Source organism: Pelmatolapia mariae, linkage group LG3_W (genome assembly GCF_036321145.2).
Source record: "Pelmatolapia mariae isolate MD_Pm_ZW linkage group LG3_W, Pm_UMD_F_2, whole genome shotgun sequence".
Taxonomy (NCBI): Eukaryota; Metazoa; Chordata; class Actinopteri; order Cichliformes; family Cichlidae; genus Pelmatolapia; species Pelmatolapia mariae.
Genome location: NC_086229.1, coordinates 90,970,970 through 90,984,692, shown reverse-complemented (window position 1 = coordinate 90,984,692; position 13,723 = coordinate 90,970,970). Strand labels below are relative to the sequence as shown.

At 42.1% G+C, this 13,723-nt stretch overlaps 1 protein-coding gene across 13 annotated transcripts in view; it reads right to left on the bottom strand.

Annotated features, from left to right (window-relative positions):
* Positions 1–13,723, bottom strand: part of nrxn2b (neurexin 2b) — a 661,917-nt gene that overhangs the window by 33,411 nt on the left and 614,783 nt on the right. For all 13 annotated transcript variants that reach the window (XM_063470250.1, XM_063470249.1, XM_063470257.1 and 10 more), the window contains one exon: positions 11,139–11,310. In XM_063470250.1, coding sequence (XP_063326320.1) covers positions 11,139–11,310 — 172 coding nt within the window. The remainder of the gene's footprint in view (positions 1–11,138; positions 11,311–13,723) is intronic.

Genomic DNA, 13,723 nt, shown 5'->3' with positions numbered 1-13,723 from the left:
GGGATTAAAAGCTATGATCAGACTGGTTTTGGGTAGGTATCACAGCTGTGTTGCTAGGAGCAAGGCAAGGGCACGCTGATTGACTGGCACCCTGGGGAGACACAAAGCAAGGTAGGGGAGGCAGGGGACCTGCACAGCATGCTAGGAGTGCAGAGTGTGTCTGAGAGTGTCGGAGATTTGGATGTTTTGATAATCCAGCATATGAATCACACACTGTCTCTTTGCGTATCAGTACAAATGTCTATGTCTGTGTGATTACATGCGATTGTGTTTGTAGCAACTCTCCAAGGAGCCAACTGCATATCATGTAGCTCTGCAGGCAGCCAGATGCCCTTGTACAGGACACCCACATTGGAAATCCATCCATAAGAATGGAGATTACATTGGAGACGATTGGCCAGCAGCCATCCTGCTCTTCCTCCTCTCACAGAAACCTCTCTCCATCAAACTAGCCTCATTCTGCTTTTCATTTGGTAACTTTAGATGGATTGCTCTCTTATCCACTGGGTGTTTTCGAGAGCAGATTGGCATAAGAAACCACAGCCTTTTGTACTGTAACCTCGTGCTACTAGATGCATCTCTTCTGTTGTTCTTAAATGCTTGCTCCTGTTTTTTTTTTCTTTTGTTCGGTTCTTTTATTAATAAATGTGATCAAATTGTGATTTATAGCGATTCCAACAGGTGTTTGGGAAAGATGGCAAGTGATTCGGATCCAGTGTCAGTGCAGAGTCAAATTTCAGTCTATTTTTCAGGGAGATGATTTTAAGGAGTCAAAAATTGACAAAATTGACACGATAAGGTGGCAGTTTTGGATCTGTTTTTTTCTCCTCCATCTTTTTTTTTAAACCAGAGACTGCAGACGAGCTTTGTCTCTTCATGTGAAACGCGAGGGAAAAGAAAGCGATTTACCTACCCACCATGCTCTTTTGTTCAATGTAAATACATCAGCCACCATTCACGTCTGCGTGCATCTCAAACAGACAGCTCGCTGTTTTAACAGCTAGCTCATCTGTCTTTCATCTTTGCAGCAGTTATCAATGCAGCAGCTCGTTTTCATTTCTTCCCCTCTTTCGTCTTGCTTCGACAGGATCCTCACCACCTTTCATCTCGGCCACGGTGGATTTGTGCGAGGGTGGCTGCCAAAATGAGCCAAAGAAAGCCCCCTCCCCCCACCTTCCCAACCCCAACTCGTGTGGAAATCAAAGTTGTCACTTCTCTAATTACCCAAAGCAATCTTTTCCCTCTCCTGATCTGCACTACTTAGCTGTGTCTCTCCTCTTTCCCTTTCTCTACTCATCATTATTCCTTGACTGTTTTAGTGTTCACTCTCTCTCCATCATCCCATAGCCACAGGCCAATAATTGGAAATACCTTCCAACTGTGCAAGATCCAATCACAAGAAGTCACAGAGCACCAGAGGCCCAATAAGAACCAGCAGAATGAGGGGGGGGGGGGGGGGGGGGGGGGAACTATCATTAGAGACAAGTGACTAAGCTGGCTGACTTCAGTTAACTCTTACTGGCTTTTCTGCTGTACCTGTACCTTGAATGTAATAATGTAAGAGCCCAAAATATGACAAATGTTTGTCACGCATCGAATCACATTAAAGCTTTAAGAATACTATTTATTTATTTTTTATTATAAATAGCTGTTTTCAGGGTAAAGTGAACTTAAAAACTCCACCTGTTTATAGTAATAACATCAAAAAACCGAATGAACAACAAAAATTTGTGTTAGCGACTGCGGATTACAGAAACACAGAGCTTCTTTGGTGCAAGCTATCGTCGAAAACAGTAATTCACTACCTCACAAGGGACGGTGCATTAAAATCTCTATCGTCATTCAAAGTTTATAAATGATTCATCATTTTTTATGTGAAATCATATCATATAGAATAACCAAGGACTAGTTTATAGAGTTTCTGTGAGAAAGGCATTTTTTTTAAGAATTTTGAGAAAATGGAAACATTTTGTGCTCAATTCCAGGAGCTCTGTACTGTGTTGGCGTTAATGCTGAATAAGTTACATTCATACCTTAATGTCATGTAGGGGCTGTTGCAACAGTGCAGACTAATTAGGGCTGGATGAGGTGACCCTGGATCTTCCTTTAGTTACACTGCAAATGCCATAGGTTTTGCACTCTTTGTGTGTTTATACACCCCTCTGCATTTAATCATTAGTTATTATTCATTCCTGTCTCTCTTCTACAGTGTGTCTTTTTTCCTGTTTCCCTCCCCTCAACCCCAGCTCGTCATGGCAGAAGGCCGGCCCTCCCTACTTCCTTTTAAAAGGGAGTTTTTCTTTCCCACTGTCACCAAGTGTTTGCTAAATGGGGGTCGACTGACTGTTGGATTTTCTACCTTTTTCTCAAGGTAGTTTATGTTGTATTACCTTACAATATAAACTACCTTGAGGTGACCGTTATTGTGATTCAGCACTGTATAAATAAAATGGAACTGAATTATTAACGTTATGGAAAATGGAATGAGCCTAGTTTCCAGTATATAAAGCTGCTGTTGCCATACCATATGACAGTTGAAATGGTTTCCTGCCAATCCCACCATGTGGTTCACCCCACACCGTCATCTGTCATCTAGTGCTTGGAGGAACATTAAAGCGATGCAGGTCTACTTCAGTACTGCTGGTTTAGAGGCCAAAGCTGCTGAAGTAAAATCTAGTCCATGTTCAACTAAAGTCTCTATGCCTACAGCCATTTGTCTCACTCTGTATAAAGTGCACCCTTCTTTCCTAATCAAGTTGCTCACCCCTATTTTTAGAGTGCTCTCATATAGCTTTTGCTAAAGGGAAAAGGGAAGCAGATTTTCTGGGCTGCCACAGCCCCCCCCCCCCCTCACATTGACAATTTTTCTTACAGTTGTTTTTTTTTGTATCCCTGACTGCGGAGGTAGCAGAGACAAAGATGGTTACCGACGCACCGTGGCAACATAAAGGTAAAGATAAAAAGGGGAAGGAGGAAGGAGAGAGCATAGCCAAGAGCTTTGTTGACCCCTTTACTCAGACCATTTATCTGAGCAGTAAGAACAACTTAACAACTCAGTCGGAAGAGCTGAAGCTGACCTTGCTGGTACAAAGAGTCTCTCTTCTTCTGTGAATCCATGTCTTTCCTCTTCACTTTCCCCCCCCCCCCCCCCCCGACTATAAATGCCAGCCTTCACGCTGCACAGATCCTCTAAGTGCCTTACAGAGTGAAAACAGGCAATAACAACAGCCCTGTCTTTGTACTTTGTCTTTATCTTTCCTCTTTTCTTTTCTGTCCTTGTCTTATGATCTGTATTAAGACCTGGGCTGGACTACTCAAAGTCAACATTAACTGGAGCAGCAAGTAATTTATGTTTTACAAACTTATTCTAAGTTCATGTACGATTCTACATTGCACGTGAATGGTGTGTATGTGCTCTATCACATTGGACAGGCTATATGTAAAGAATTCCCCAAATCTGGGACAAATTAAGTTTATCTTATCTTAATCTTGCCCGCTGTGTTGCAATCCAATTTGTGAAGCTCTTATTAGTCAGTAACATTCTTTATCCATCAGTAAAAAGTCTTTATCCATCTCAGCAGTAACAGCGGCTTGCTTCCAGCATGCATACTGGATTTCGCCTCCTCCCCCCAAACCACTCCTTCTCTTTCTTCCTCTCTCTTCCTTCTTCTCCATTAGACATCTTCAGAAATGCATCCCCTTTGCTACACTTTGCCGCACTTTCCTTTTCCTCTTTTCTACCTCCCCTGCCATCAGACCCTCCATCCACGCATCCATTGCCATCCCCTAACCGCCACTTCTTCTTTCCAGTTCTACTCAACTGCAGTCAGAAACTAAAGCAAAGTGACAGCTCCATAGTAAATCTGCTGCTTGTAAATACAGCTCTCAATGACTAGGAAACAGTAGGATTGCACACTGTGAGCTCATATTGGTCATAATGACACAGTTATGAGGCAGCAAAATATGGTAATCACAGCCAATATGCTGTGATGGTGTTGATATAACTGTGGTTGTAAAATGCAGAATGATTATTCAAAGCTCAGGGGACACCTTAGTGAATCCCAAATGCCAAGTGTGGTGTAAACCCACATAAAATGAATGGATTTTTCCTCAAGCTGAATTCTTACTGTAATGTCACAACTCACTGTGTCCTGTGACTATAGCCACCATCCATTCATCCATCCATTTTCCTCTGTCTATCTAATCCAATGGGGCCCAGCCCAGCTGTCACTGGGCAGACAGACACCTAGATTCACAGAAAGAGTTAATGTGATGGAGTAGTATGACACAAATCAGACAGATTCACGTGTTACAATTTACTACAAACACTATACTATATCTCTATATAAATAACAACACGTCTCCCTTCACAGCTTAGAAACAGCTAAGGTGGAAAAATTTGTTTCAGTTGTTGAAAGGGCAACTGGCTCCTTGTAAGAGAGGGATTACTGCTATAGCGGCCTCCACTCACTAAATCTGACCTCTCCTCGGGGTGTTTCAGCAGCTTGATTGGCAAGAAAGTAAAGAACAGGGAGAGAATAACTCAAAAAAAGAGTAAAAAAAGACATTTGTGGAATTTGATCTATGAGCAGGATTTTAAAATCTAAACTACAATTTAGAATTAAATCTGCTTTTTGATGAAAATGATATACACCCATGATGCATTCAAAATGTTGGACTGTCCCTGCTGCCTGTAATCCTGTTCTGTGTTTCTAGAGCTGCGCCCATACCCAGGTTCCTTATGAAAACTACTGCCTGCCTTTCTGCAAACGAGAACTCATCATTTACAAGACAGAGGAACCTGGGTGAGATCTTACGTGGGGATAATATTGTGAACACCCTTTACAGTGTGGAAATCAAATGTGACAAGGAATGTGAGCTGGTGTGTGACAAGAGAAAGCTCAGCAGAGAAGAGTGTAAGGCAGGAGGACAGTACATCCACCTTACTCCAGTGAAGCAAAGAAATTATTTAATCTCCTGCTGAACTTGTGATTTTGCTTAATTACAAAGAAATGAAGACTCTCTAATGATAGTTTCATTTTACTGGAGACTATCAACCAGAAGTAAATGATATATAAAAACTTATATAAAAATGATTTGAATTTCATTGAAAGAAATAAGCACTTGATACTCTACAACCCAGGAGAATCAGTCTATTCATTACAGATACTCCTGATCTTAACCCGTTATGTGTATAAAGCACACCTGTTCACAAAATGAGTTTCTTCCATTCCAACCTCTCCACCACCAAGCTGCCACGGTCAAGACCAAAGAGCTCTCAAAAGATGCTAGGGGCATAACTGTAGACCTGCACAAGGTTAAAAGACCATCAGTAAGGAGCTTATGCAATTTTCTTCCATTTCCAATTATTTCCAATTATTTGAAAATAGATGAAATCTAAAATGATCATTATCACCCTCCATTTGCAAGATCTTGCTTCATGGATTGAGGACGATCATGAAAAAAGTGCTGAATCAGCCCAAAACTACATGGAAGGAGCTTGTTAAAGATCTGAAGGTCAGAAGAGATTCCAGATGAAAATAACCTCTCATCCTTACTGCACATTCTGCTCGACTGCTACTGTTGGAACCTTAATGCATTCTCTATGGGACTGTCCTGATGTGTTCTTATTCTGGGGCAAGGTAATAAAGTTATTGTCATCACTGACAAATATCAGTCTTCCTGTTGACCCACTGCTACATCTTCTGCTTAACTCTAGGCTTCCAATGACAATGAAAGCACGCAAATTGTGGCTGGCAGGCATAACTGCGGCCAAAAAACTAGTGGTTCAGAGGTGGCTACCACCACATGATCTCTCGGTGAAACACTGGTTATATGCCTTCTTAGATATCTTGTACTTAGAACTATCCTCAGCTAGGGTCAACCATGCAAACCCTTTAACAGTCCAAAACTGGCTAAAGGGAATTAGAGAGACCAAAAGGTTGCTCAGAAATGTGCAATAGGGAGTTGTGTTATTCTCTTTTTGTTTTAAATCACTGATCTATTGTACCTTTCTCCTTGTTCATTATGTTAACCTGTAGTGTCATTGGAATGTCATGGTTATGCTGCAAATGTGATATGTGTTGGTAGGGAGGACGGGGGTGGGGAGGGGGAGAAAGGGGACTTAGGGTTTGGGTTTGGGGTAATGTTCTCGGGAAACCCAATATATTGTATGTTTGTGGTGTGCTGTATAAGACAGTTTCCCTTTGTTCTAAAAGCAAATAAATATTGCATTATAAAAGATCTGAAGGCAGTTGGGACCACAGTCACCAAGAAGACCACTTGTACCACACTACACCACAATGCACTGAAACGTTGCAGTGCCTGCAAGGTCCTCCTGCTTAGGAAGGTACACATACAGCCCCATCTCAAGTTTGCTAGAGAACATCTAAATAATTCAGAGAAGGCTTGGGATGAAGTGTTGTGGTCAAATGAAACCAAAATAAAGCTAGTTGGCATTAACTTGATCTACCCAAAGAACACCATCCCCACAGTCAAACAGGCCATAGTTATGAATGACTGTCTATCTCTCTGTGCTAGCCCAATTGGTGGCCTGTCTGGGGTCTACTTGTGTTTGAGGGGCCAAAGGGCCAATATTGCATAAAATCTTGGATGAGAAGATGAGAGATGGGTCGTGGATGGGTCTTCCAGCATGACAATGACCCTAAATATATCGACAAGGCAACAGAGTGGCTAAAAAAAAAGCCCATTAGCTTTGAGTGGCCAAAGGGCACTAAAGAAACTTGAAGGATTTAGAGAGTTTCTGTAAAGATGAGTGGACCAAAATCCCTCCTGAGATTTGTGAAAACCTGGTGACCAACTACAAGAAACATCTTACTGCTGTGGTTGCCAACAAGGGTTTGTCCACCAAGTCAGTTTTTTTCCAGGGCTTTGGTTGATATTTGGTCTCTCACTATAAAATTAAACTACCACAAAAACTGAAGGCTTCTGAATCACCATTGAGCAAAAGTACATATTCTCCTGACATTCTAAATAGGCTGTAGTTATAAATGGCTGTCTGTGTCTCTGTGCTAGCCCTACAGTGGATTGGTGAGCTGTTTGTGGTGTACCTCCAGGCAGAACTACAAGCCTGAATTGGATATACAGGAGAAAATTAATGGATAGATGGATGATATATACTGTGCAAGACTCCAGAGACACGAGCTTTAACAGAAAATCAATGGTAAAAAGTGTGGCAGTCCTGTCCCCACTGCATAATTAACAAGTTCATTCTGAAATAAAATCACCGCAGCCATAAAAACTAACAACAGCAAATGACAAAAAAAGTTTAAATTACCATTTAGTGCCATCATTATACACTATAAACTGCCTTCAGATCACTTCAGTAAGACAACTTTCTGTAACTTTAGAGAAAAACATTATATGACTCATTCATCCTCTTAGAAAAAAGCTAAAAGCACCATTGTTCACTTCAGAAAACTCTGCTGTATGGACATAATGGACATTACTCAGTGACTACTTGTGATTTTGTTCAAGGAAGTTTCAGCATTTAACAAAGTTACATATACTTGACGAATATGGCATGCCAGTAGCAAAAATAAAGAAAAGCTATGAAGAAGTGAGCAAACATGACTCTTTAACATTAGTCATGCTGTAATTTACAAGTCTGCTAACATCTGCATGCCTAATTATCAGACCATGTAAGCCTATATATAAATGTAACTTTGCATTTGCCAGAGAAACAATGTGTTTTTTCTTTTAAAAGCTGCAGTTTAGCTTTAATCAGTGAATCTCTGTAAAAACACTATGATACATAAGCTAACAAACACTGATGCAGAGCAACAGTCATTCTTAAGTTTTTATTTTTCTGTATTAACATTCTTCTCAAACAGGCTTCCTGTGAATAAATGTTCAGGCCTCAAACCAGAAAACAATACTTTGGTCACTCAGAAATGAACATTCCTAAAGGGCAATGCCATAAAATCATAAACAAACCTTTTAAGATAAAAAATAATTAACCACATGAGACCACTTCCTTTCTCGCAGCAGATGACCAGTAAATAAAGGGACTAGGGTGTGAAATGGTACAATTACAGTCCGTATGGCACCGGTGCTAACATCTGCCTGTTTTTCTGAGGCAAGGTTGAGGTGCTCAGTGTGACACGGGGAGGTTTTTATTGAGCCACTATGCCATTTTGGGAAAATGGGAGGTGGGGCGGGCCAATAACTGTTGCTGCAGGAGCCACCGGGGACACCTGACATGCTGGATTAGTTGGCCGAGCGTTCCTCTGACACTTTTTGTCTGCTCTCTGTCCATCAAATACAATGTGCACATGCACACAGACACACACAAACATGCTGTACTATGTGATGCACCCAGACAGATGCATGCACTGTCACACGTAGAATCAGACATGGACCACAACACCCACAGACACACAGACTCCCCGAGGACTACTAACATCACTTCGTGGGACGTCAGGAGACGTGTTGCTTAGCTGCTGAATGTGCCTGACCCGTGACGACCACATTCGCTGTCAACATCTTGTCTCTCCAAATCATCACCTCGAAATGGCCTTCTGTTTAAAAGCTTGCTGCTGGCCAGCCCGGGTTTTAATAAAGGCTTTGTGAGTAAAGCGATGCAAAATCTTCAGTAATCTCCAGATATTTTGATCTGAGGCCACTTAATAGTGCACACAAACGTGTTTTTTGTCAGAATAAGATACAGAGAGGAAATATGCCACCTTTTTCACGAGGAATGACGGTTCTACATTCTCTGTTTTACCTCCACCTTCCTTGTGGCCTCATCCTCTGGGAGCTTTTACCAGAAGGCCAGGCATCCCACATGTAACTCTCTATATGCACAGAATGTCACATAGGGTTCAGAACTGCAAAGGTATGCCGAGGAGACTGCTTGATGTGGGTCACAAAAATCCCTCTGGGGAAGGGGATTTCACAGGAAAGTGCACTTCCTTGTTTTGTTAGAGGGACCAGACAAATATGGTACCTGTACCATCCAACAGACACACCATTGCAGGCATTTTTCATGACAACTTGTTGTCTAAGCAGCTTGGAAAGAAAAGCGTCTGGACTTCTGTAAGTTGACAACTTGTTCTATTTTTTTTGAAATCTGGTTTACAACGGCAGCATAAGATGACATAAGTTTTCTGCTGGGACAACATAGCAATGACACTGCATAATGTAAGCATCAAGAAAATGAAGTAGGTTTGAATACAGTCCCAAACCGTGAGCACAAACTATTTTGTCCTATTTAGAGAATCAGAAGATGTCTAAATCTCCAATCTGGGTCATGGGAACTTGTTTCAACAGGGGACCTCCTTTTTCTTTCTCTACAAAAATATAACATCACTTTCTCTCTCCCTTTATGCACCTCATGTGTCAGTTAGGAAGTCTGCACCTAAGCCTCATCCTAAGTTTTGCTTTCCTAATGTGTAACATGTCTATGTCCCTAGGACAAGCCCCCCCACTCCCCAAGCAATATGATGATGAGCACAACTTTCAAAGTGGGTATGGGAGCAATCAAACCTGGCACCCAAAAAAAGTTAGAGTGTAATCAGCTCACATAAATGAAACAAACCTATTCTACAGCCATTTAGTCCCCCTGCTACCACCCACACGACCCCTCTCATCTTCATGACCTCCTAAAAGTTCCAGCCCCTGGCAGCCCGAGCACAAAACTCATCAAATAAACTAACAAACAAAAACAAAATCACACTCTTCAATTGTTTATAAGCACAGGAAAAGGAAAGAAATGTTTGATGAGGACAACAACCGCGGCGAGGAGGGCGGAAGGGAAGAGGAATAAAAAGAATACGATATGGGATGTGCATTAATGTTTCTTGATGAAACGAAACATAGATTCGGATGATGACACTCACTTGCCAATGTTAACAGGCTGCTCAGCTGTTATTTTCCGAGCGGTTTGCGCTATTGTTAGATGAAGGCTCCTTGTTGGAGTGTGTGCTGTTGTGAAAAGGGCTGCATTTCCATCATAATAACAACTGAAAAGAGTGAACTGTCACACGGCACTTCCTTTTCTGGCTGTGATGCATTCCCCTCAGTCTGGCCTTGCTGTGTTGATGGATGAGCGAGAGAATATGCTTCTCTCAATGCCAAAACAAAGCTTCAAAATATGGGATCACTGCTGTGACAGAGAATGTCACAGTCCCACTGCTCTATATGTCAACAAGAGTAAATATCATGACCACATTAGCGGCGCTCTCCCTGCAGTTTGAAACAATGATGATACATAGACAGTGCTTTTAGACAACGGGAAGAGAATGCATCGACTTCGGCACGGGTGGAGGTTTGCACATTGGACAGCATCGGTGCGGAATAAAAACACTGCTTATTCGTTTGTAACATGAGACAGTCCTGCGTGGTGTTGCGTAGTCGTTGTGGGAACACAAAATGTCTTCCTTTGAACAACCATGAACAAAGGGGAAACACACTGGAGAGAGAAATTAAGGGGGAGCTTCAGCATAACCAAAAATAACTTCATATTTCAGACTGAAATAGAATACTATGATTATGGTTAAACAAAGAGTGGGGGAATTAACACACTCCCAGCAGTGACTCATCGGGAGTTTGCCCTCGTTTAAATGATGTTGCACCCGTGTTTATCTTGACGCGAAGGCTTGAGTTAAAAACACCTCCACGCTTTCCCAGCTTGAGGTTTCCTCCCTGTTTATCCTGCCTAAAAACCTTGCTCACCAACCATACGTGGCTGGCATACTCACGTTCAGCTGGCCTCCATTCACTGCTGGCTTCACAGTGCCAGGAGCTACAATGGCAGACTAACCACAGAGAGCCGGTTGCACATAGATGAGAACGTCTTGCCTCGGGAAGGCTGCTTGGCTCTTCCTGCCTTTTAGACCAGAACTGGACTTAATCACCAGGAATAATGCAAGCAGCCTCTAAATATGAATGTCGTGATAAATAAAACAGAATGTGTGTCTTTAAGAGAGAAAAAGATCACTTTTAGTTGCACATAGGTTGGGGGGCTAAAATAATGAATATTTCATTTGCAAAGCTCCTTCTTTCTCTCTCCACTTTGTTGCCCGGCTTATCGGAAAATTCAGACCTGTGAAGGATCTAATCCAATACTGACAGCTCCCTCCCTCCCTCAGTCCCTAGATCAAGCCCACTGTTCCTACCTGAGGGGAAACGTTCAATGACGGGCTGGTTGTCCACCTGTAGCGTGGCGTTTCCACCACTGCGTGTGAATCGCACCACGTGGTATTTGCCATCGCTCACCATCACCGCGCTCTCCTCGATGGTTATATCGTCTGTTCCCACGTTGAAGATCACGCCGACCTTTCCCCGTTCCTGTAAACAGAGGTTGATGCAATACACGGTCAACAAAAATGCACCAGCATGCACTAATACGTTAAGTTCAAACATATACCCATAAAATATAACATGAAGGGTTAGGGTTAGTGGAAAAGCTTGTCCGCGGTCTCTTTTAAGATTAAGCCCTCATTGTCCACTGCCCCATCCCAACATCTGGTTTCAAACAGAATCTGGTACAATTCATGTATTCATGGATTTGGTGAATTGAGAGGCACGATTAAAGGATCTAAATGTTTTAAATATTCAGTTTTAGGTAGGGTAGCTGTGGCTCAGGAAGTAGAGCAGGCCATCTACTAATCATAAGGTTGATGGTTCAATCCTGCCTGTTCCAGTCTGTATGCCAAAGCATCCTTGGGCAAGATACTAAACACTAAGTAGCTCCCGATGTGTGGATGTTAAATAGAAAGGACTTAGACTGGGGTGTCCAACTCCAGGCCTCGAAGGCTGGTGTCCTGCAGATTTTTAGATATGTCCTTGATCCAACACAGCTCATTTAAATGGTTAAATTACCTCCTCAACATGTCTTATAGTTCTCCAGAGGCCTGGTAATGAACTAATCATTTGATTCAGGTGTGTTGACCCAGGGTGATATCTAAAACCTGCAGGACACCGGCCCTTGAGGCCTGGAGTTGGACACCCTGACTTAGACAAAGAGAAGTGCTTTATCTAAATGACTGAAAAAAACACAGTTTATAAAGTGCTTTGAGCACTCAAGCAGAGTACTGTACTTTTTGGACTATAAGGCGCATTTAAAACCCTTAAATTTTCTCACAAATCGACAGTGCGCCTTATAATTCGGTGCGCTTTATGTATTAATTCTGGTTGTGCTTACTGACCTTGAACCAATTTTATGTGGTACACGGCCGTCAAAAATCAGTCAAAATCTTTTAGTATGACTTTGGTAAGCTACAAAGCTGGATTGTCGGAGCATTACGGCTACCGTAGTCTGGAGCCTTGCAGAGAAATACGTACTGTGTGTACAAGGACCCCAAAATGGCACCTGTTAAGAGACATGCTTACGAAGTGGATTTCAAACTCTAGGCCAGGGGTCGGCAACCTGCGGCTCCGGAGCTGCATGCGGCTCTTTAGTCCTTATAGTGCGGCTCCGTGTGGTTTGGGAAAATAAATTAGAAGTATTTAGCTGAAGTGTATTTTATTTATGTTAGTTCTTTTTTAACTTGTAGTTCTAAATTGGAAGATTATTGTGATTTTGAAATATAAAAATAAAAATATATTCTATTATTTTTTTCATCGCTCAAAATAAGCGTCACACTCGCGGAAGCTGACATACCCGCCTAAATGCCGTGCATTTATCGAGACTTTCAACCTCAGGTAGGCCAATTATGGATCTTCGGATCCACATTATGTCAGCAGCTATTCTCCACCGTGAACTATGTTAAAAACAACAACCGACACATAACACAACATCATAGATAGCACAGACGTTAAGGCGGCGAGGCGTGATTGCGGGTGCTGCTCAGGTGCGTCCGCCTCCCCTGCATAGGCGCTGCAGACCACGCCCCGCCACACACATTAACCAGGTAAAATACATATTTAGACAGAATTTTGCAAATATTTATTTTTCTTTTTTAGCAGCATAGTGCTTTTTTTCCAATTATTTTTTAAAAGCCAGGTCAAGGCTCCAAAAGTCCAAAGGCGATATAAGGGTAGCGGCTCACAACAGTTTTTGTTTGCTACATGGATCATTTTAGTTCAGCTGGGTGTCTTTCCTTTTGTTATATTTCTTTAAGAGTTCAAAATGTGTTAATTACATAAATAAAATGTAATTTTCTCTGTAGCACTTCATGAATTTCATAAGCAACACACCTTAGTTGTTGATTGATTGATTGATTGATTGATCATACTTTATTCATCCCGAGGGAAATTGGGTTAAGGATGCCAGCCGTGCCAGCGCCGTCTTACCCATCCGACCATACATACATTACACAAACATCACATGGGGAAGACAGGTCAGAGAGGTATAACATGGAAAAGCACAACATGAGGAAAGATAAGGAGAAAAAAATAACTCCCCCCAGACTGAGCTCCAACAGGGAGATCAGTTTGAGGACAGAAAAAAACACCTCTGCACATAGCACATGAAAAAACTCTTAATACACCAAAGAAACACATGACAAGCAACAGGGGTGGGTAAAGGGTGAGAGACAGCCGATGTAGACAGTACATCCGGGCCTGCAGCCTATGCGCTGGTCTCACACAAAGCATAAAAGTAAAAAGCAATATATACAGTGTTATCTTCATTTTAGATGTCAAAAAGTATTTGCGGTTCCCAGTGTTTTCTTTTGCGTGGAAACCGTGTCCAAATGGCTCTTTGGGTCTTAAAAGTTGCTGACCCCTGGCCTAGGCTATTAGTCATGCAGTAGAACAT